This window comes from Pleurodeles waltl, chromosome 3_1 (genome assembly GCF_031143425.1).
Source record: "Pleurodeles waltl isolate 20211129_DDA chromosome 3_1, aPleWal1.hap1.20221129, whole genome shotgun sequence".
In the NCBI taxonomy this organism is placed as follows: domain Eukaryota; kingdom Metazoa; phylum Chordata; class Amphibia; order Caudata; family Salamandridae; genus Pleurodeles; species Pleurodeles waltl.
The window spans coordinates 4,185,924-4,210,891 of record NC_090440.1 but is presented as its reverse complement, the minus strand read 5'-3'; the positions used below and the strand labels follow the sequence as shown (position 1 = coordinate 4,210,891).

The following is a 24,968-nucleotide window of genomic DNA, read 5'->3' as shown; positions in this document are numbered from 1 at the left end:
ACTGTGACCTCTGGGGTGAGGCACCGGTGGTCACTGTCCGAAGATCTTCTGGTTGACTTTGTCCTCTGGGGTGAGGCACTGGTGGTCACTGTACGAAGATCTTCTGGTTGACTGTGACCTCTGGGGTGAGGCACCGGTGGTCACTGTATGTAGGAAAGTACCATCTTGCCTGGCATGTTACCCCCATATTTCACTGTATATATATGTTGTTTTAGTCTATGTGTCACTGGGACCCTGCCAGGCAGGGCCCCAGTGCTCATAAGGATGTGCCCTGTATGTGTTCCCTGTGTGATGACCAACTGTCTCACTGAGGCTCTGCTAACCAGAACCTCAGTGGTTATGCTCTCTCTGCTTTCCAAATTGTCACTAACAGGCTAGTGACCAATTTCACCAATTCACATTGGCATACTGGTACACCCATATAATTCCCTAGTATATGGTACTGAGGTACCCAGGGTATTGGGGTTCCAGGAGATCCCTATGGGCTGCAGCATTTCTTTTGCCACCCATAGGGAGATCTGACAATTCTTACACAGGCCTGCCAGTGCAGCCTGAGTGAAATAACGTCCACGTTATTTCAAAGCCATTTACCACTGCACTTAAGTAACTTATAAGTCACCTATATGTCTAACCTTCACCTGGTGAAGGTTGGGTGCAAAGTTACTTAGTGTGTGGGCACCCTGGCACTAGCCAAGGTGCCCCCACATTGTTCAGGGCAAATTCCCAGGACTTTGTGAGTGCGGGGACACCATTACATGCGTGCACTATACATAGGTCACTAGCTATGTATAGCGTCACAATGGTAACTCCGAACATGGCCATGTAACATGTCTAAGATCATGGAATTGTCACCCCAATGCCCTTCTGGCATTGGGGAGACAATTCCATGATCCCCCGGGTCTCTAGCACAGAACCCAGGTACTGCCAAACTACCTTTCCGGGGTCTCCACTGCAGCTGCTGCTGCTGCCAACCCCTCAGACAGGTTTCTGCCCTCCTGGGGTCCAGGCAGCCCTGGCCCAGGAAGGCAGAACAAAGGATTTCCTCTGAGAGAGGGTGTAACACCCTCTCCCTTTGGAAATAGGTGTGATGGCTGGGGAGGAGTAGCCTCCCCCAGTCTCTGGAAATGCTTTGATGGGCACAGATGCTGCCCATCTCTGCATAAGCCAGTCTACACCGGTTCAGGGATCCCCCAGCCCTGCTCTGGCGCGAAACTGGACAAAGGAAAGGGGAGTGACCACTCCCCTGACCGGCACCTCCCAGGGGAGGTGCCCAGAGCTCCTCCAGTGTGCCCCAGACCTCTGCCATCTTGGATTCAGAGGTGTTGCTGTCACACTGGACTGCTCTGAGTGGCCCGTGCCAGCAGGTGACGTCAGAGACTACTTCTGATAGGCTCTTACCTCTGCTAGTAGCCAATCCTCCTTCCTAGGTAGCCAAACCTCCTTTTCTGGCTATTTAGGGTCTCTGCTTTGGGGAATTCTTTAGATAACGAATGCAAGAGCTCACCAGAGTTCCTCTGCATCTCCCTCTTCACCTTCTGCCAAAGGATCGACCGCCGACTGCTCAGGACGCCTGCAAAACCGCAACAAAGTAGCCAGATGACTACTAGCACCCTTGTATCACTTCATCCTGCCGGCTTTCTCAACTGTTTCCAGGTGGTGCATGCTCTGGGGGTAGCCTGCCTCCTTCTTGCACCAGGAGCTCTGAAGAAATCTCCTGTGGGTCGACGGAATCTTCCTCCTGCAACCGCAGGCAACAAAAGACTGCATCACCGGCCCTCTGGGTCCCCTCTCAGCATGACGAGCGAGGTCCCTGGAACTCAGCAACACTGTCCAAGTGACTCCCACAGTCCAGTGACTCTTCAGTCCAAGTTTGGTGGAGGTAAGTCCTTGCCTCCCCACGCTAGACTGCATTGCTGGGTACCGCATGATTTGCAGCTGCTCCTGTGCACTCTTCCAGGATTTCCTTCGTGCACAGCCAAGCCTGGGTCCCCGACACTCTAACCTGCAGTGCACAACCTTCTGAGTTGTCCTCCGGTGTCGTGGGACTCCTTTTTGTGACTTCGCATGGACTCTGGTTCACTCTTCTTCCAAGTGCCTGTTCAGGTACGTCTGCGGGTGCTGCCCGCTTCTGTGAGGGCTCCGTGACTTGCTGGGCGCCCCCTCTGTCTCCTCATCCAAGTGGCGACATCCTGGTCCCTCCTGGGCTACAGCAGCATCCAAAAACCCTAACCGCGACCCTTGCAGCTAGCAAGGCTTGTTTCCGGTCCTTCTGCGTGGAAACACCTCTGCAAGCTTCTTCACGACGTGGGACATCCATCCTCCAAAGGGGAAGTTCCTAGTCCTCATCGTTCTTGCAAATCACCAAGCTTCTTCCATCCGGTGGCAGCTTCCTTGCTCCCTCAGCTGGCATTTCCTGGGCTCCTGCCCACTCTCGACACTGTTGCGACTCTTGGACTTGGCCCCTTTGTCTTACAGGTACTCAGGTCCGGAAATCCACTGTTGTTGCATTGCTGGTGTTGGTTTTCCTTGCAGAATCCCCCTATCACGACTTCTGTGCTCTCTGGGGGTTGCAGGTGCACTTTACACCTACCTTTCAGGGTCTTGGGGTGGGCTATTCTTCTAACCCTCACTGTTTTCTTACAGTCCCAGCGACCCTCTACAAGCTCACATAGGTTTGGGGTCCATTCGTGGTTCGCATTCCACTTTTGGAGTATATGGTTTGTGTTGCCCCTATACCTATGTGCTCCTATTGCAATCTATTGTAATTTTACACTACTTGCATTACTTCCTTTTGCTATTACTTGCATAATTTTGGTTTGTGTACATATATCTTGTGTATATTTCTCATCCTCATACTGAGGGTACTCACTGAAATACTTTTGGCATATTGTCATAAAAATAAAGTACCTTTATTTTTAGTAACTCTGTGTATTGTGTTTTCTTATGATAGTGTGCATATGACACCAGTGGTATAGTAGGAGCTTTACATGTCTCCTAGTTCAGCCTAAGCTGCTTTGCCATAGCTACCTTCTATCAGCCTTAGCTGCTAGAAACACCTCTTCGACACTAATAAGGGATAACTGGACCTGGCACAAGGTGTAAGTACCTCTGGTACCCACTACAAGCCAGGCCAGCCTCCTACACTGTATGAAGGTCTTTTGGTTGGCTGTGACCTCTGGGGTGAGGCACTGGTGCTCACTGTATGAAGATCTTCTGGTTGACTGTGAGCTCTGGGGTGCTGCACCGGTGGTCACTGTATGAAGATCTTCTGGTTGACGGTGATCTCTGGGGTGAGGCACCAGTGGTCACTGTCCAAAGATCTTCTGGTTGACTGTGTCCTCTGGGGTGAGGCACTGGTGGTCACTGTACGAAGATCTTCTGTTTGGCTGTGTCCTCTGGGGTGAGGCACCGGTGGTCACTGTACGAAGATCTTCTGGTTGACTGTGACCTCTGGTGGTGAGGCACCAGTGGTCACTGTATGAAGATCTTCTGGTTGACTGTGACCTCTGCGGTGAGGCACCGGTGGTCACTGTATGAAGATCTTCTGGTTGACTGTGACCTCTGGTGGTGAGGCACCGGTGGTCACTGTACAAAGATCTTCTGGTTGACTGTGACCTCTGGGGTGAGGCACCAGTGGTCACTGTACGAAAATCTTCTACGACTCTGGGGTGAGGCACCAGTGGTCACTGTACGAAGATCTTCTGGTTGACTGTGAACTCTGGGGTGAGGCACCAGTGGTCACTATACGAAGATCTTCTGTTTGACTGTGACCTCTGGGGTGAGGCACCGGTGGTCACTGTATGAAGATCTCCTGGTTGACTGTGACCTCTGGTGGTCACTATACGAAGATCTTCTGGTTGACTGTGACCTCTGGGGTGAGGCTCCAGTGGTCACTGTACGAAGGACTTCTGGGTGACTGTGACCTCTGGGGTGAGGCTCCGGTGGTCACTGTATGAAGATCTTCTGGTTGACTGTGTCTTTGGGGTGAGGCACCGGTGGTCACTGTATGAAGATCCTCTGGTTGACTGTGACCTCTGGGGTGAGGCTCCGGTGGTCACTGTACGAAGATCTTCTGGTTGACTGTGACTCTGGGGTGAGGCACCGGTGGTCACTGTGCGAAGATCGTCTGGTTGACTGTGACCTCTGGGGTGAGGCACTGGTGGTTACCATATGAAGATCATCGGGTTGACTGTGACCTCTAGGGTGAGGCACCGGTGGTCACTATATGAAGATCTTCTGACGCTGATAAAAGCACATACTGTTTGGCACTGAAGTGCATCTTTGTAGCTCAGTACCCTGGCATTGTTAAACCTCTGGTGACTGCCCTTAGGATGAGGAAGTCTCTATTTCACAGGTTATATATGAGTTTTAATAGCACTGCATTTTGTGTAATAAAAACTCCAGAACATGTTTGTATATATTGAGAACCTCCTGATTTTTCACCTCACGGCCCCTCCCGATATGTCCAGGTCCAGTGTCTGCAGCAGTCTGGATCTGTTGGAACAATGCAGCAAGAGGGCGGGCCGGAACTGGTATGATTGACAGCTTCCATATGTCTGCTCCAGGCCAGGGAACCTGTCTTGTCCCCAGTCTATGCATGTACCCAATCAGAAACCAGGATGAAGCCGGAGGTGGGGCCTCCTGCACTCCCACTGCAGCCTGGCTTCTGACATAGTAGGTGAGGGTGCATGATGGACAAGCCTTGCTAATGCTGACTTGGATGAGCTGCTGCACTGCATGAGACATGTATATCACCTGCCTGTTGTGCCTGTGTGAGGACAGTACTACTGTGAACGTCCTTTCCATGAGCCACAGACCACATGTAGAAGGAACGTTTCCTCTCTCTTCAGGCACACGTGATGCATGCCGATAGTAAGTTGACATGCATCACACGTGTAATAGTGCGAATAGTGCAGCCTAGCTGGTGGGCTGGTGCCCATGTGCCCACAATCACCATCTACCACTGGCTTTCACTGTCTCCCAACCAGTGAAGGTGCTTCATATACCGGACATGCACCTGCAGAAAGGAGACTGGGCCTACCAGTGGTTAGAGTTCCTCACTGTTCTACAGGTCCTGCTTGTTTAAGTCCCACGTTGGCACCACACTCGATGAAGAGAGAGGTGAGCCTCTGAAGCCATCTGGCTCCGTAAGATGTGGGCCAGGGTTTCGGTGGTCTGCAAACACAGTTATGCTATTTACTGTTTTATGCTGTGCAAAAAGGATTCTGATAGCTCAGCTTGACTGTAGACATCCAATGAGCGTGGAGCAAGAGATCCTTAGAACAAACAGTGCCAGGGGGACTATGGTCAGGAAAAGGTACCTCCCTGGAGAGTCAACACTGAAACTAATCAAGCAAGTAAAATCTGATCTTCTGAGGGGCAAAGACTGTTCCATTTACCCCTGGCGAATGTCCTGAGCTACATAGGATGTAATGTTAATTCCAAAGCTACCTTCTGTGGAACAGACATAGGCCCTCATTTTGGCCTTGGCGGTCTTTTTTAAAGACCGCTAAGGTACCGCCGCGCTGAAGACCGCCAGTGCAGGCGGTTTTCCGCGCAGCGTATTATGACTGCTGGCAGCCCTCCGTCCTTTTTCGGACGGAGAGCCGCCAGCAGCCATACTGGCGGTCGGCAGGGAAGTGGAGGCTGCTCCACCTCCACCGCCCGTCATCAGAACACCGCCCACCGAATCATGTTCCATGATTAGGCGTGGCGGTGTTCTGGTAACGTGGTGCTGGCGGCGGAGCAGCCCCCATGGATCCCGTCCCCTCTTGGAGGATCAACGGACAAGGTAAGGTGATCGTCCGTTAGGGGAGGGGGGTGTGTTGTGTGCGTGCATGGGGGTGTGCGTGTGAATATGTAGAGGAGGTGTGTGAGTGCGTGTATGCATGCGGGGGTGTGTTGTGTGTATGGGAAATGTGTGCGGGTCGGTATTTGTGCATGTCTGTATGTGTGCGGGTATGTGTTGTAGTGTATGTGTGCGTGTAGGGGTGTGTGTATGTGCATGTTGGGGAGGGGAGGGGGTGTGTGTATGTGCATGTTGGGGGTGGGGAGGGGGGTCCTGCCACCTTTGGGGGGTGGCAGGGGGGGTGTGGGGTGTGGGGGGAGGACTCGGGGTGGGGGAGACCCCTATCAGTGCCAGGGAAGGAATTTCCTGGCACTGATAGTGCCTACCACCCAAAATCCATGGCGGTATGCAGGGTCCAGTTACTGCCGGCGGTCTGGTGACGGCCGGCGGACTGGAGACCGAAGTCTCCAGCCCAGCGGTCGTCACCGCCCTGGCGGTTGGAGTGGAGAAGTGACGGATGACCATGGCGGTAACCGCCATGGTCATAATTTCATTTTTTTTTTCGCCGGCCTGTTGGTGGTATTACCGCCACTTCTCCCCTGCCCGCCAGGGTCGTAATGAGGCCCATAGTCTCACTCAGTGGTGAGACTCATCCTGGAAGGCAAACACTGCTGCATGTATTTGAAATCATGTTCTAAGTGCCTTTGAAGTAACCTGTGAGTGTTCCTTTGCCAGATTCCTTCCCAGCGTTCCCACAGAAGAGGGCTAGAGATCCGGCTGACACACAAGGATGGATACCTGCTGCCTCCACGCTCATTCAGCCACTGAGTCCAGCTTCAGTGTCCACGCGCAGCAGTGAGCACCTCACCCCAGCCTCAACCAGTGCGCTCAGCACTCAACGCATCAACACCGCCTTCTGCGCACCACGCACACTGGATGTGTCCCCCAAAATGAAGTAAGGATATTCCTCTGCACCTATATACACAGGCTTAGCAGACAGAAAGTGAAACACAATACAGGAGCACTAATGGAAACAGATGAAGAAGACATTGTGATGAGATGAAACCATCAGCACAGATGTTCCTCCAGATCCTTCCTTAGTTGTGTCAGTCTGTGAGCGCAAGGCAGTGTGCTGGGGCACTCTGTGTGCGTGTGTCTGTGCTATCTGTATACACACCCGACACTGAACAAGATACTGTCATAGACTAAATCTGTACAAGGCTGTGGTGAGGTGAATCTGTGTAATTTGTGTATGTGTGGACACACAGATGCATAAGGCATTGTGATTGGGTGAATCTCTCTTTACAAGACTATGCATGTGTGTGTGTGTGTGTGTGTGCATATGCACAGATGAACAAGACACTGAACATACAGTGATAAGGACAATCTGTGTGTGGGTGGTGTTCACACGTAAAGATGCATGAGATACCAAGCAAGATATTGTGATTAGCTGAATCTCTCTAGTCAAGACCATGTGATCACCTGGAAGTCACAGGAACTGTGAGGCAGACAATTACTACTTCTTGGCCCAGAAAGGCATCAACCCTGCACAGAGAGGAGCAGGGAGTTCTCCTGAAGTGTTGGCCATGCTCTGCGTTGGTCCAGATGACAGGTCACTAAGTTGTAGCCCCAATAGTAAGAGAAGAAACCTTTAAGCGGTCGGTATTCTTTAGCATATGTGCAAGAACTGGCAGCTGTGGAAAAACTTTGGAATAAAGTTTGAAACCCTGGACTTGTGTTAAAGCAACCCCTTTGGCGTAGATCCCTTCATGCTTAAGAGTTGGATGACAGATTCCATCTGCTCTAAAGGAGGGGGAATCACTTCAGAATTTATGGCATTTGGTACAGTTTCCTGATTTCCTGATTTGAACATTCTGCTTCTCAAGAACCAGTCATACTCAAGGTTGCCCCCTGAAGAAACAGACATGGGCTTGATTTATATTTTGGTGGTCGGCCGGTCCACCACGAGAGTGATGGAGTAAGTTATTACGTCATTCTGGTGGAGGTGTCGCCACCAAATTTAGAAATGCCTGTTGGCCCAGTGGACATTTCTAGCACTGGCGGGAACCGCCTTCATGGTGGGTCCATCCGTTCAATGAATTGTCATTTTGCAGTACAGCTCGGCTGGGTCAACACAACAGAGTGTATGGCAAACTTACCAACTTGTTTTATTTTCAAAAAGAAATCTCGAAGCAGGATTTTCTTTTTGAAAATAAGAATAATACCCGGCTTAGCTATGGGAGTTTGCTCCCATTGCGAGGGGGGCAGTAAGCACTTTTCAGTGCTCTTATCGTTAGGTTTTCCATGGCGTTGACGGGCATCGAAAAATGTCTATATGTTCACTGATCTAAATCAGGTGGGCGGAGATATAGCCAAACCCCCGTCAGAGAAGTTTGACCAAGGCGGAAACTGAGTAGTCTCCACTGCCTTCAGACCATGGTCTGCCTGCATTTAAGTCATTCTTGCGGAGCACAGTCTGGGCGGAGGGGGAACTCCATCGCCGTTGCAACCGAGCTCCCTCTCTGCCAAGAAACAAATCAGATCCATAGTCGTAATCCAACCCAAATGTAGTCACAATCAGGCTCAAAAAAGAGGTGCCCTTCACTTCCCACTCAGCTCCCGTGCCACGGATCTCCTTGACTCCTTTCATTACTAGTGCGGTCCTGTCATATCTCAGACCCTGGTGCACCAGCAGCAGTGAGCTGGTAACATGAAAGGAGTGGCGCATATACCTATCGAACAGGGCACACAGAAGCCAAGGTTCTCGTCCAGGGGATCCTCATCCAGAGTCATAAGCACTAGACCGTCCCACCTAGGTTTGGGATCCAGGAGCACTTCGCAATCATATATATCCAATGTACAGAGCTACATATGCACAAGCCTTCTCCCAAGAAAAGTGTGCCTAACTAGAGGCAAAGGGTCCTAGCAGGCCAAGGAAAGCCTAAAATGCGCAAATGTCATGGTTTCATTTTAAAATACAGCCAATTACACCAGGTAGTCAGAACATTAGCAACCGGTGACTAGGAAGGTTTTTTGCAGAACTATTGTAAAAGGAAATGCTGGGCACTGTTAGCAGGCTGCCATGGACATGAATCTGAAGGCCGGCACTGTGCATTTTAAGGGTCTCCCCTTCCTCCTGTGTCCCACCGCGTCCCACAGGTGACTCTTAGGGAAATTCTTTCTTTCCAGCTCCTGGCCACAGGTTCGTGGAGCACTGATCTCAGCCGTTATGGCTGTTTCTTGAGAACACGCTTTCCAAAACATTTCCACACCACTTTAAATTATTTTCACTCAGGGAACGAGGAGTGTTTTTCAGCATTTTTCTGCCGGGATTTTTTTATTTATTGTGACAGAATGACTTAATTATTTGTGAAGTGTCCTGCTTTTGCCAGAAAAGGGTACAGTCAGACCATCTCAGCCGCTGTATAGGATATGTTCCAGAAAATCATTGTTCTAAGACCTGCAGCCACTGCCAGAAGGTGTCTAGGAAAACCCTTAAGGATAGACAGAAGATCCTGCAGGAGAGGCTACCAGAGGCTGCTTCCGAAAGGCCCGAGGAGAAGGTGCTTATTCTACCTCAGCTCCCCCTGCACGCTCTACGGACACCCAGAGAAGTCGATCCAGAGAGAGGCATCTTCAGAAGGAAAGCCAACATTCCAGATTAACATGTCGAACACAGATATTGTTTGCCACTGAGGAACCATTCAACACTGAAGAAACAGATGGTCAACATCGAGACCCCATTGATGCTGGTACCCCTCTTGACATCGACACCGAAGGGTACACTTACATCGAAGCCTCTATTGACATCGACACCACCACTGACTTAGAAACGCAATCATCCTGTCAGCCTCCTGCAGCATCAAGGCCCAGAGATGCTTTGCCACCTGATGGATCCTTGATTCTAAACCCCCATTATCTTCAGAATGGCTCTGACATATCAAGTTGAGAAGGTCACTGATGTCCCCTGACTCAGAATATCCCAAGGTCTACTGTATAACTGAGCCCGTCAGCAGGATGACTACTGCAGAGCAAGGCTCTGCCAGCTGGGGAGAAAAATCTGTCATTTATCCTGCATATTGAGGGCCCCTGTTCTACTGGCCCCTGATGCCCACTGGGAAACACCTCTACTTTCAGCACGGTGGAAGACAAATGAGCCTTAACTTTACCCTATTTTACCAGCATTGGGGTACATACCTGTGATGCTCAGGGGGCAAGGGGGCATATATGTGCAGAGACTGTCGCAGGGCCTCCGCTGACCCTTTCCTCTGGTGGAGCGCCACAGCTGAGGCGCATGTCCTGTAATACACTGATATTGGGGACATGTTAGTGCTCCTGTAGGCATTGGGCCTGGCTGTGCCCAGTGGATACTTTACGTGGCCACGAATTGTGAAAATTGCAAGGAGGGCTCAGTACAGGTGGGTGCTATGGCACTGCAGCTGCATTTTGGGTCTGCTAGTGTCCCCCAAAAATCATCTGTAGGGGAGTGGCAGGACCCTGCATGTTAAAACCAGAGGCACCCCAAGACTGGTGGACTTGTCGCACATCCCCAGTTCTACAGAGCACTACCAGGGCATGGGCAAAAGCGACAGCAGACTATCCAAGCTAACCTTTCAGCCAACGACCTCAGGCAGAAATCGACACTGAGGCTTGTACCATCATATGCAAGGCATGTACTCCCTGAATATCAGGGTGGCAGGCCTCTCTGTGCTCCCTGCCCACAATGACGCTGCTGCCCCACCCTGCCTGCAGTCATTATAGTTCCACATCTTCACCTAAATTATCGCCAACACTTCCTACTTTATCTATTCCTTTGGAATCCAAGGTCCATATTTATAATTTGTGATGCAAAACTGCGCAAATGTAGTGGGTAACTAAGGTACTTACACCTTATACTAGGTCCAGTTATCCCTCATTAGTGAAATGTGGGTAGTGTCTAGAAGCCAGAGCTCTCTAGCGGTAGGGTGAATGAACAGCCAAGGAAGGCCTAACTAGGAGACATGCACAGCTCATCCAATACCACTGTGGTCACACGGTACTCACACACATGAAAGAAAATACTCAGGGTTACAAAAATAAAGGTACTTTATTTTGGTGTCACAAATGCCAAAAATACCTTTGAGACTATACTCCCTTAGGAGGTAAGTAATATACACAGTATATACATTAGAATGCAGTACTAGCTGTAATAACAGCTAACAAACAGTGCAAATAGTGAAAATCACAATAGTTAGAAATGGGCCTAGGTGAAATACAAACCATATACTAAACTAGTGGAATGCAAAAGTCGGTTTCCCACCTAGGCAAGTGTAGTGTGTAGAGGGGTTGGGAGTGTAAGGAAACACCAAAGGTAAGTAATAGAACCCAACCCAGAGCCCAGGAAAGCAGGAGTAAATCATTTTAACTTTCCTAGAACACACAAGAACACATGATAGAACATTTTGCAAGAACCAGAAGATGCTACAAGACACCAATGATGGATGCCTGGACCTGAATACCTGTGGAAGAAGGGGACCAAGTCCAAGAAAGCACTGAAGAGTCCAGGGAGAACAGGAGCCCCTGCTAACCCGGTTGAAGGTGCAAAAGAAGAACCACGGGTGAAGAAGAACAGTCTGTACTGCACCCAAGAAGACGGATGTGGGTTCCTGGTTGGTGCAGATGATGTCCCACGCTGGATGGATGATTGCAGTCTGGCTTGCGTCGCTGGATTCCGCCAACAAGCCTTGGCACACACAAAGCTCATGGTTAGGGGAAAATGGTGCTGCCTGGGACCAGGAGGGACATGGTGGACTCTACCCAGGAGGGGAAGACAGAGGGGGCTCTCAGAAACTCAGAGAGCCCTCAGAAGACCAGGCAGCACGCACACGAGTCCCATAGCACAGGGACAAAGAAGGTGTAAAAGGAGGCCCACGCAGCACTACACAAAGGGATGCCATCCCGCCAGAGAACCACTCAGGAAGCTGTGCGTCGCAGGATATAGTGCTGGGGGCCAGAGCTGCAAGGTGCATGAAGAACTATGTGGAAGGATGCCAACAAGCCTTGGCAACTGCAAAACACGAGGTGCACGGGGTACTGGCTTGCGAAGGGAGTAAAGCTCTTACCTCCACCAAAGTTGGACAGCTGGACTTCAGGACCATCGGGACCACTTCAGTCCACCACCCTTGTTGCTGGATCCACGGACTTCTTCAGGAGAGGGGACCCAAGCCACCGGTCATCGCTGCAGAGGGGTGCCAGTTGAAGCAGGGAAGTGACTCTTTCACTCCACGGGAGATTCCTTTGGTTCTTCTGGTGCAGGCTGAAGAATGGCTGTCTTCTAAGAATGCACGACTGGGAAACAGTTACAGTTGCTGTCAGGAGCAGAAGTCGTCTTTGCTTCTTTGTTGCAGTTGTAGAGTTCATGAAGGGTCCAGATGCAGTTTCTTCGGTAAGAAGGTGAAGTAAAGGATGCAGAGGATTCCTGCTGGAATCTTGCAATCCGAATCTGAGGAAACACCCAGGAGACAGACCCTAAATAGTCCTGAAGGAAGATTGGTCAGCCAACAGGTAAGCACCTATCAGGGGAGGGCTCTGATGTCACCGGCTGGCACTGGCCACTCAGATACTCCCAGAGTGCCCTGCCAACTTGGAATCCAAGATGGCAAAACACAGGGACACTCTGGAGGAGCTCTGAGCACCACCCCTGAGGTGGTGATGGACAGGCTAGTGGTCACCCCCCTTTCATTTGTCCAGTTTTGCACCAGAGCAGGGACTGGGGTCCCTGAACCGGTGTAGACTGGGTTATACAAAGAGGGCACCAAATGTGCCCTTCAAAGCATTTCCAGAGGCTCTGGGAGGCTACCCACCCCCAGCCCTTAACACCTATTTCCAAAGGAAGAGGGTGTAACACTCCTCTCCCGAAGGAAATTCTTAGTTCTGCCTTCCTAGGCTCGAGCTGCTTGAGCAACAAGAGGGCAGAAACCTGTCTGTGAGGTGACAGCAGCTGGGGCTGCCTAGAAAACCTCAGAAGGCTGGTATGGCAGTACTGGGGGTCCACTGTGGAGGGAATCATACAACCAATACTAGAATCAGTATTGGGGTATAATTGCGAGATGCTGGACATAGGTATTGACCTATGTCTTAGGCACACGTAAAATGGCGTCCCCGCACTCACGAAGTCCGGGAAAATGGCCTTGGACAATGTGGGGGCACCTATGCTAGTGTAGGGGTGCCCTCAGACACAGGTACTCCTCACCCAGCCTTCAGGGTTGGAAGACCTGGTATATGGGTGACTTATAAGTGACCTGGTGCAGTGTAAGTGGCTGTGAAAGGCTGCTTGCACCTCTTCACGCAGGCTGCAATGGCAGTCCTGTAGAAGCCTTTGCATGAGCTCCCTATGGTTGGCCAAAGAAATACTGCAGCCCTTAGTGATGCTCTGGAACCCCAAAGCCCTGGGTACTTAGGTACCACATACTAGGGACGGATAAGGGGGCACCAGTGTGCCAATTATGAGTGGAATACTGTGTTAACAGTAACCAACAACCAAATATAAAGGAGAGAGAGAATAAGCACTGGGGTCCTGGTTAGCAGGATCCCAGTGACACGGTCAAACACACTGACAAATAGGCCAAAAATGGGGGTAACCATGGTAGAAAGAGGCTACTTTCTCACAGTGGGGGTGTTCCCGGGGCTTGGGGAGGGCACCTGTGGGCTCTCTCCATGGTGTTTGACCATGGAAATGGGTCCACAGGTCCCCAAACACCTGCCCTGACCCAGGCGTTAAATAATGGCGCTAAGCAGGCTTAGCGCCATTATTTAGGCCGCCTCCCCGTGCACCTTTTTTGCACATGAGGATAAATAAGGAGCCAGGGGCTTCGAGTAATTTTTTGGACGGGAACATCTACCTTGCATCTCATGGACACAAGGTGATTTCACGCATCCAAAAAATGACTTGAACTCCAATATTTTGACGCTAGACGGGTCTAGCGTCAAAATATAAATATGGAGTTAAGTTTGTGCTAAATTTGCATCTGAAAAAATGACGCTAATTCAGTGCAAACAAAGTATAAATATGCCTCCAAGTGTTTCCATCATCGGTGCTGTCCCAACCTCCCACTGCTCCTGCCAAGCCGTCCAATCCAAGTTTTTAACTCAGGAAGATAAGATCTGACTTTAGATCGGGATCTCACAGAAGGTTAACTTTCGCATTCAAGATGCTCCTGGTGACTCAGAAAAAGGTCTAGCTGCTTTAGAAGCTCGAGGACGCACATACCCTCTTCCTTCCTGGATGTCCTACTCTGATCATTCCTTCATTAGTGATAACTCACCAATACTGGCTGACTCCTGCTCGAGTCTTGCCTTTGGACTACATTAATACTTTTAATGTCCTAGTTATGAGTGTGCCTAGGCTGAATACTTCAATGCCGACACAGACTACCACATACGATATTTCAAACTCTAAACCACAGAACACCATCACAGAACACCATCACAACCTCTCTTGTCTTTAGACCTTGCCTGCTGGAACCAGCAATGCAGTTGCTCCTAACTCCTGCATCAGTAAAGTCTGCTCCATCTAGATGGCCAAAGAAGGACAAGGGGTCCGATCAAGGACCACTAAGGACAGACCCTCCATCAGACTCTGACATAGTTTTGAGCGGCCAGAAAAACACATGCTATAGCACTTTCCTCCACTGTTCCTCCTATCAAGGAGAGGAAGCGTATGAGTTCAAGGAGTAGAAGGATGTGCGGCAATGCTACATCACTGTCGCTAGGTCCCTCAGGGATTCACTACAGCGGCTCACAGAAATGCCCCCAAGGGTGGACATGCAAGACATTCAGGAGGTCCTTGCAGAGGGAGTGCTTCTGTCAAACAAGGTAATAAGCACTAATGCAGACTCTTCGGATCTAGCTGCCCAAGGTTATCGCCATGAGGGTTGTCCAAACCGAAGCTTCTTAGCTGAGACTCCTGGGTCTCAAGCCAGAAGTCCAACAGAGAATTTCTAAGTCTCATTCTCAGGCAATTCTCTGTATCGCATGCCGATAACGACATGGCTTGCATGAAGACTGAGATAGACAACTTCAAGACTGTGGACATGGAGAGGAAAAAGGAATACAGAAGGTGCTAGAGAGCTATGAGAGACCCTTTCTAGAAGAGGATTCAAACTCCACAAAGGCCCCAAAAGCAGCAGTTGCATCAACAAAGACAGCCTTACCTACAGTGAACACCATCTGGGGGAAAGTAGGCCAACAGCCTTCAGTGGCCACAGAGAAGACACTGCCAAAATGTGACTACTCTGTTCCCCCACTTTTCGTTGGTGACTCCGGTGGGCAAGTATTGTTCACCATCTGCAAGAGTGACAACAAATGACAAAAACAAAAGTGTGCCTTATATTCTTTAGAATGGATTTTTTCACAGGTTCAAATCTCATTCACGTTTCATACCACTAAAAAAATCTTACCAACATCAAGAGTCACTTTGGAAGGAGTGAACACCTTGTTTTAAAAGTATCCCCTGGAGAAGGTGTACCAAACATATTAACAAACAAATGGACCAAAAAAGAGAAAGATTGACCCCCCAGTTACCTCAAGGGTACTGATGTGTACGATACAGTTCCAATATTCCTATTTTCGAATACAGATCATAAAAAAATCATCAACAAATTCTAAGGTGTGTGTTAGGAAACAAACATTCAAAAATTGCAGATCCTCTCTTTTGGTCTGAAGTCAGCACCTTAATCAGTTTTGAAGTGCAGGTCACACCTGAGACGAGAGAACATATTTTTCTTCCCATAGCTAGGTGACTGCCTGGTAAAAGCGGGGGTGCAAGAAGAGATATGGCGTCATTTCCCCCAGGCTACGGACATCCTTTGCTGTCTGGGTCTGCATAGCAGTATGAACAAATTGACTGCCATCCCAGTTTTGGAGACACCCAGGTCACAAGAGTGTATACTTTGGAGGAGAGACTCTTATCTGTCCGGCTGAAATGTCAACGTCTATTCTGAGCACCACATGTGCCTTACATGCCGCATGTCCTTTCTGCTAGGATCAATGCTCACAGAAGATTGAATGTTGTCCCTTGCCTTGCAGGATGCACACATCCTTTGCTGTCTGGGTCTGCATAGCAGTATGAACAAATTGACTGCCATCCCAGTTTTGGAGACACCCAGGTCACAAGAGTGTATACTTTGGAGGAGAGACTCTTATCTGTCCGGCTGAAATGTCAACGTCTATTCTGAGCACCACATGTGCCTTACATGCCGCATGTCCTTTCTGCTAGGATCGATGCTCACAGAAGATTGAATGTTGTCCCTTGCCTTGCAGGATGCACACATCAGCTGTAGTGGTTTCGGGGACCTGCAGTGGCAATGCCATGTCCTGTGTGGAGATCAGTTGCGCATTGGCGGTTCTCAGGGGCGGCAGGCTGCAATGCAAAGTCCTGCCTTGTGAAGCAGTGGTTCTGATAATCTGCAGGCTGCGATGTAAAATCCTACGTCAGGATGCGTCGTGCAGCAGTTCTGTTGCAGAGTCTTGCGAGACAATGTGTTGTGCAGATTCTTGCAAGGAGATGTATCACTCTGCATTGGATGTGCTGGGACCACACCTGGGCAGGCAGGGCACCTTCAGGCACACTTCCCAAGGTCAAGGACTGGGATGAGACCCCACAGCAAGCAGATCTCAAGTGCTGGTTTTAAGGTGGTTGAAGCCTGCTCTCTCACTGAGGCTCTGATCACAGAGGCCAGCCAAGTAGCCTTTGGAGTCATTCTGGTAGTACTGGGTTCAAGGTGCAGGTCCTTCTCACTCAGGCAGGCCAGCAGGGTAGCAGTCCTTCTTCTGAGTCTTTAACAGGTCCAGAATTGGGTCTGAGGGTCCTATATTTATACCTGGTGCCTACTTTGAAGTAGGAGATGGTTCTGGAGGTTTTCCCCTCCAGAGGTGCTTGTAATTTTCTTCCTCCCCTGCTCTGTCCCCGGTTTGCCTGGAGTCACAAAAGACTATTGTCAAACCTTTTGTTGGAGTGCTCGGGCACAGCCTTTATGACATGCAAGTGTGGTAGGTGACAGCTCCTCACACCTCATCAAGTCAGAAATGGCCTATCCTGGCACACCTATTCCCTCTTTGTTTCACTGCCTAGAAGCAACACACAAAGACCAACTGCCAGCTACACCTAGTCATGTGACCCAGGATGCAGGTGGCAGGCACCAAATGCATAGGATAAGAAAAGGCTAACTTTTTAAAAGTGCTGTTTTTGGAATTGTGACTTAAAGTTAAACTTTACCATTAAAGAGAGTTTTAAAGTACAATTTTTAAGACACCATACTAAATGTTCCTACCTGCTCCCAATTGAGAGTTACCACTTATTCAATGTAATAGATTAAAATATATAGCATTCTGCCCTCTAGGCTGTGTAGGCTACCTGAGGGATGACTTATATGTATTAAAATGGAAGGTTTGTTTTACAAGGTCGAAATGGCAGTTAAAAGTGCACACACTATCTGCAATGGTAAACCTGAGATGTGTTTAAAAGGCTACTTAAGAGGGTATCACAATTAGTGCTGCAGGCCTTTGGGTGTTTTAACAAACAACAAAAGCAACCAAGAGTTATTAAAGTATTGAGCAAAGAAATGGTTCATATTGGAATAATAAAAATGTATATTAGATCAACAAAAGCACAATCGCATAATTAAAGTTGTTGTAGGATGTGGCTTAGAACAGCCGAAGACAACCAAAAATAACTAGCAAAAAGTTTGTTAAGATGAATCCAAATATATTTTTGATAATAGTCATTGTGTCCCATGTGAGCCGGGACCCACAATCATAAAAAAAAGCAAGAGTGCAGAAATACAGTTATACAAAAGGAAGCCAACACAAAAAGTAGGTTTCCAATTCTAGACAAACGACCTCAAAGAATTGTATCAATATCAATCAGACTCTTTTAACATTCAAAGGTTCTACTTTCAAGGATCATTTGTCACTTGTCAATGACGTTTCGACCTCTACTAAATATGGGGTCTCAGCTTGGCCATTCAATATATGGGACACCTAGAACAAAATTATAAAATAAAACAACTGAGGGTGAGGAAGGAGGAGGTGGTAGATAAAGAAGGACTGGAATATAGATGGAAGCAGAAGAAAGCCTCAGTGGTGCACCTGACCACATGTGCGCAACAAGCTGAAAAACTGTACTCACATGGGGGCACTGTATGGGGACTGCATTGATAAGGACACAATCAAAAATAGAAGGTAAATACTTAACATATCATTGTCAAGGCATACAACCAGAGGCATGACAAGAATCGAGAAAGACCCTACTCACCCCTCTGTGCACAATGACCCATCTGCAATAACGCCAAGTTCTGTGCGCTCCCAAGGTGAAAGGAACTTCACAGTCATACAGCACAGAGTAAGTCATTTCAAAGAAACACGTTGAAAAAAGGCAGGCTGCACAATCCAGCCTCACCGCGTATAGCAGAATAGGACCACGAGGTGTGCAGCGTCTCGTCCAAGAGATAAGGACGGCTTCTCAAAGCGAGTCTTGGAGCACAACGGCTCTTGTGTACAGCGACCAAGAGGGGGCAAAGCAGCCAATAAAAAAGGGTTCCAAAAAGCAAGGCTTGGAGCGCAGCAGCTCCTGTGTGCAGCGGCCCAGAGGTGGCAAGGCATGGACAGCCCGATTAGTATCATAACACAAGAAATATTCTCAAGAAGTGTCCAGCAGTGTCCATAAACAAACTCATAGAAAGAAGACAGCCATCATGTATTTCAATACTCTAAAAGCATTCACTAATGATCAAATTGGGGCAAGTAAGCAAGAGGGCAAAGCCTATTAAGTGCTTACGCATTGATCAGTAGATGCCAAGGTAACCCAACTCCATGGATATTGAAAGAGGTATCAGTCCTAGAGTAAAGCTATGGATGAGCGCCATTCTTCCACTGTGTTCAGTGCATGTTCTATAGAGTTACAGCGTTCAATCCATTTCACTCAATCCTCTGGAGAATACTCATGAGATTCCCACCTCTTGCCGGAGTAGAGGCGATGTTGATTATCTGCCATCTTAGTTTGTCCGCTGTATGGGTCTTTTCCAGAAATTGAGAGACCACCGGAGCATTGGTTACTGCACATCTAATCCGACCACGGTGTTGGCATTTACATGTTTTAATAGGCTGTGAAGTCTGTTCTGTATAGATCAGTTCACATGGACACCATACTGCATATACCACATTTATGGTGTTACAGTTCGAGAAATATCTAAGTTTCGTTTTCATCAAACCATGTTCAAATACCTTTTTCTCATGTGTGAGTGCACAAGCCACACAGTTACCACAACGATAATAGCCCATTAACGGTTGAAGACCCCATGTTGACTCTAAGGCTCTAGTGCTGTTTTGCAACAGTGTTGTTGGTTGAGGAATGCAGAAGGTGGTCCTTAATACTTTTCCCTTTCTTAAATGCAAACATGAATAACTGTAGGTTTTGGTCTAGACTCACCAAGATGTGCCAATTTTGCGTCACCAATTTCCAAATCTTATTAGTGTGCAGGCAAAATATGGTCATGCAAATCAGTCAGACTGCATTTTCCCTTACCTGAGGTTACCACGCTTCATTTGTGTTTCAACTTGGCTGAGGATTACATACCCTCAGGGGCGCTGTGTAGAAGACTGAGTTGGCAGTACCTAACTCATTTTTGGATAGGCCAGTCCTGACTACTCCAATTAGTGGTTGAGGTCACCGTGGCCCTTAGCTTATTGCATACATTCCTAATGTGGTATTAGATAAAGAAGTGCTGGAATATAGATGGGGCCATACATGATGGAAGCAGACTAGGAACGGGTTTTGACAGACTCCAGTTTGGCAAGACAGGGCCACTCACCTGAAAAGCAGGATGTCTGCAGGGGCGATGGTATGCCCAACCTCCTAGAACACCTCCAGGCACTTCCTGGTGGACACAGAAACCCCGGCAGGTGTACCAAAAGGAAAGGGGGAGTGGAAGAGAAAGAGACAAAACACTGCCACATCTTGCTGGTCCAGCCAGGCACCCTGTATCTTCGGGGGGCAGGTCGTTGTTGACAGAGTGATAGTAGAGTTAGTGCACTCAACCTTCTTGAAACTGTGGTCCATATTTATACTTTTTTAGTGCCAAATCGGCACAAACTTGCAAAGTATTTTGTAAGTTTGCGCCGTTTTTGCGTCACAAAGCAGCGCAAATGCAGCACTAAAAAAGTATAAATATGGGCCTGAATCTCTCTTTCTGATATGGGCACGGGAGCGGTGGAAGAACACCGGGATGCTCAAGCACGTTTCTTGGATAATAATGACTGCTGGCACAATTACTAACACTGCATTACCAAAAACCCAAACTGAGTACCATAACAATAAGTACTGCAACACTAGGGCTGGCTTCACAGAGATTCACTGTTGCACACTACAATTAGAACTGTAATTGCGCTTTTCATGCACAAGAAATACAAACAAGGGCATTAATTATATCACATATAACTTTCCTGCATGCATAGGGTTAAACTAAAAGGAACAAAAACAATCCAAGAAATACAAATGTCCACGCTGGGATTAAACAGTTAGGGTGGCACTGTTTGGTTTGGTTTCACTCTGTGTGTGAAAAACCCTTCAAAAAGCAAATTCCTCAAACCTGAAACACAAGCATGAATGACACAATTTAAATCCAAGAGTTATGCTATTAGAGAAAGAAAAGTCACGTAAATGCTTTTAAAATTGCACTGTCACTTTTTGTAGTACTTGAGCTCAAGAAGATTTCCTGAAGCACATTTAGGCAAGTAACTACAATAATAATGTAGAATGTTCAGAAATACATTTGTCTCTTCAAGATAAGCACTTTGCCAAAATACGAGGTCTGAAATACACCAGCTGTTCTAGGAAAGCGCAGTGCTCAAAGAACAAACTCCCTGGAGAATACTAGTCACTTAGCTGCAGTCTTTTCCGGAGTGCTGGAGGAATGCCTGGTGTCAGCTGGTACAGGAACGAAGAAAAGAATTGCCTCAAAAGTCCTAAATACGAGGATGACAGTAGGGGCTGGACTGCCAAGTCAGATGCTGAGATCAGGAAGCAAAACAAAGCCAAGCAGGGAGGCATGCTTCACTCTGCTATTTATAGCCAATCAGGAAAGCAGTTGAGTTTCCACATGTGGATGAGTCACCACACCCAGTTAGAAGCACATGGCTACACCACACCCAATTAGAAGCACATGTCTACACCTGCTCACAGTAGCAAACAAGCATTGGTAAAACAAGCATTGATAAAACCAATTGTGTAACACAGCACACTATGTTTACTTAGAAACATGAAGGTTTAACCAAGAACAGAGATATGATTTAACCCTAATCCCTGGGGGTGCTGACAGATAACACAGGAGGCACCTTAGGGATTCCTGACACAGTTTTACAGACTCTTGATGTTTTCCTCCTTCCTCCACCAAGTATCCAACAGCACTTTAATATCTGCATTCAATTTTGTCCTGATGAAGACCTTAAATTACTATGGTTGAAACGCCATCGACATTCAAAACAGCTAATTTCGGCTATTGATTTTTTACATGATTTTAACAATATTTCTGTTTACCAACAATTCATGTATTAAAATCTTGTAACCATTGCTTATGTGCTATTTCCTTTTTCCTTTTTTCATGTTTCACATGAGCTGTTCATGGCACTTGTTCACGAGCACTATGTCTTCACCTTCTCTATTCACCGCACCTGATCTAGATTATCGCTGATGCTGCTATACATTGTATTTCTTGATCTTATGAATACAAACACAGTAATTTGCTTGGTGTTTTCTTCTTGTGCTTTTTATTCATTAATTTTGTATGAATTGTTTTTGATTGCTACCTGTTGGGACATTGTTGCATGTTATTATGATTTACGCAGGTCTCAATTGGGTTTACAGGTTCTCTTATAGTTTAGTTTATGATATTTATAATAAAGCACACGTTCTTGTGTCCTTGCAGATCAAACCCATTGAATGCTGAAGATTCTTCCCTGGGCACGCCAGGGGTCAGCAGCTCATCACTTGTGCCCCAGTCGTCACTCAGTATGGAGAGCACAGACCAGAGAGAGAGACCGAAAAACCTTGGGACATGGAAACCAGAGATCTCAGCCACACCAAAGAGCGTGTCTGGTCGGGCTTACCAGCTGCCTCGCTCCACTGGTATGCACCGAAGTGACTCAGAGGACAAGATTAGGAGTACATCGAAGGAAGCTAACCCCATCACAAAGGTTCCACAAGACAGCATTGCGAGTGCCAAGATCATCAAGAGTGCACTGATGGAGGCACACACCAAGTTGAGTGCCAACATCATCAAGAATACACTGAAGGACGCAAGCAGTGTCGCAGGTGCCGACATTATCAGAAGTTCACTTAAGGATTCTGGCAGCATCACAGGTCCAATGGACTTCAGCAGCAAGACTCTTGCACAAAAGGACCCACTCTGCATCATCAACACGCCAAAGAACGCTACCAGAACCAAGTGCGCACCAAAGGATGCTACAGGCTTCAGTCCTCAGAAATCCAAAGAACAAGCAGCTACTGCTATGGACCCCTCTGAGAAGCAGAGGGCACAGGCAGGGATCAGACCCTCCCTGCTAGAGACCCTCAAGCATCAGCTGTCAACCTTAGGAGAGGACAGTGATTCAGATGAGCAACAAGACCATCCCTGACATGTGCGCACAGACTTATTCTGCCTTTCTTCATTCATGTGACTCCCACCGATGTGGCCCAGCACATGGAGTCTTAGCAGCCCATGCAACCCCTCTCTCTCACCCACATGCACAGAACATGTGATCCCAGGTACCCTCAGATACATGCCCACTCACTCATCATCGCGTGGAATCCCAGACACTCACCACTCAGACACGCTATATTACATGCAACCCAGCAACTCCTCAGGGTCTATCTCAGATGAAGCCTGAAGCTTTATCAGACCCCTTTAAGGACACCTTCTTTGCTGGGGGCCCTTCTGTTTGAAATCCAGAGCCTGCTCCGATGCTGTGTGAAAGGCTTTGAATGGAGCAAGTAAATACTTTAGTCTGTAAACTGGACAAAGGTGCACAAATAAGTGTTATTTACACATTGTTCTTGATGATAAACCCAGCCACCTTCTAAGGATTGGGAGAGTGGAGGTTTGAGATACATGGAGACTGATGTGCCTCACGACAAGCTCAGTCGTACTTTTGAAGTGTTAGTACTAGATCTTGGCCGAGATCCTCAGACAGTTTATTCTGAAAAATTAAAAAGGGATTATATTGTGGTGCAACCACACCCACAGCCAAAGCATACACAAAGACACAGCAGAGTATCTTTGGTGTAGCAGGAAGCAGTGTTTATCTCAAAATGCTGTTTATGGAGGTAACTCTGTATCACCAGTCAGGTGAACCCAAAAACTGTTTCTGGCTGACAATATGTCTCTAAAAGTCTTTCTAGAAAGTGAGACTGCTTAGTGAGGGAAGCCACTCCCAGAATTAGGAACAATTCACCCAAGAGGAACATACTGGAGCTGCACAGTAAATTGCGTTCCTACGTTGCAAGCTGATGGTAAGTGACAGGTATTCTGGTTTTACAGTACCTGGAAGCAAATGGCTCATGGATGGGTGTCAGAACCCGGACCGTGAGCGTTCTACAAATTCCTGCACCGTCGGGGCGAACACAGTTTACAAGAATCCCGTGTATGGTTGCCTCTTTCTCCAGCCGCCCACTGTGGCTTTGGTCACAAGCAAGGAAATGAAGAGGTCCCTTGATCCAAGTTACATTGGAGGAAGATATTGGAGGTGCGGAGTGTCTCTTTTGTGTTAGGTTGATGAGAAGGCAAGGCACCAAGTGAAATTACTGGAACAAGACCATCAGTGGTGCACCACAGCTCCTAGAAGGTGCTCACTGAGGCAGGAGGAGCTAGACCTCCAGGGTACACCACAGCTCCTAGAAGGTGCTCACTGAGGCAGGAAGAGCTGGACCTCCGGGGTACACCACATCTCCTAGAAGGTTCTCACTGAGGCAGGAGGAGCCAACAGCACTTTAATATCTGCATTCAATTTTGTCCTGATGAAGACCTTAAATTACTATGGTTGAAACGCCATCGACATTCAAAACAGCTAATTTCGGCTATTGATTTTTTACATGATTTTAACAATATTTCTGTTTACCAACAATTCATGTATTAAAATCTTGTAACCATTGCTTATGTGCTATTTCCTTTTTCCTTTTTTCATGTTTCACATGAGCTGTTCATGGCACTTGTTCACGAGCACTATGTCTTCACCTTCTCTATTCACCGCACCTGATCTAGATTATCGCTGATGCTGCTATACATTGTATTTCTTGATCTTATGAATACAAACACAGTAATTTGCTTGGTGTTTTCTTCTTGTGCTTTTTATTCATTAATTTTGTATGAATTGTTTTTGATTGCTACCTGTTGGGACATTGTTGCATGTTATTATGATTTACGCAGGTCTCAATTGGGTTTACAGGTTCTCTTATAGTTTAGTTTATGATATTTATAATAAAGCACACGTTCTTGTGTCCTTGCAGATCAAACCCATTGAATGCTGAAGATTCTTCCCTGGGCACGCCAGGGGTCAGCAGCTCATCACTTGTGCCCCAGTCGTCACTCAGTATGGAGAGCACAGACCAGAGAGAGAGACCGAAAAACCTTGGGACATGGAAACCAGAGATCTCAGCCACACCAAAGAGCGTGTCTGGTCGGGCTTACCAGCTGCCTCGCTCCACTGGTATGCACCGAAGTGACTCAGAGGACAAGATTAGGAGTACATCGAAGGAAGCTAACCCCATCACAAAGGTTCCACGAGACAGCATTGCGAGTGCCAAGATCATCAAGAGTGCACTGATGGAGGCACACACCAAGTTGAGTGCCAACATCATCAAGAATACACTGAAGGACGCAAGCAGTGTCGCAGGTGCCGACATTATCAGAAGTTCACTTAAGGATTCTGGCAGCATCACAGGTCCAATGGACTTCAGCAGCAAGACTCTTGCACAAAAGGACCCACTCTGCATCATCAACACGCCAAAGAACGCTACCAGAACCAAGTGCGCACCAAAGGATGCTACAGGCTTCAGTCCTCAGAAATCCAAAGAACAAGCAGCTACTGCTATGGACCCCTCTGAGAAGCAGAGGGCACAGGCAGGGATCAGACCCTCCCTGCTAGAGACCCT

General features: G+C 47.9%; 1 protein-coding gene across 1 annotated transcript in view; it reads left to right on the top strand.

Moving 5' to 3' along the window:
* The window catches only part of AGBL2 (AGBL carboxypeptidase 2), a 466,988-nt gene extending 443,020 nt beyond the window's left edge, over positions 1–23,968 (top strand). Inside the window, exons 22-23 of the mRNA XM_069221603.1 lie at positions 6,524–6,743; positions 21,748–23,968. Coding sequence (XP_069077704.1) covers positions 6,524–6,743; positions 21,748–22,456 — 929 coding nt within the window. The 3' untranslated portion in view covers positions 22,457–23,968. The remainder of the gene's footprint in view (positions 1–6,523; positions 6,744–21,747) is intronic.
* Positions 23,969–24,968: the final 1,000 nt, after the last annotated feature.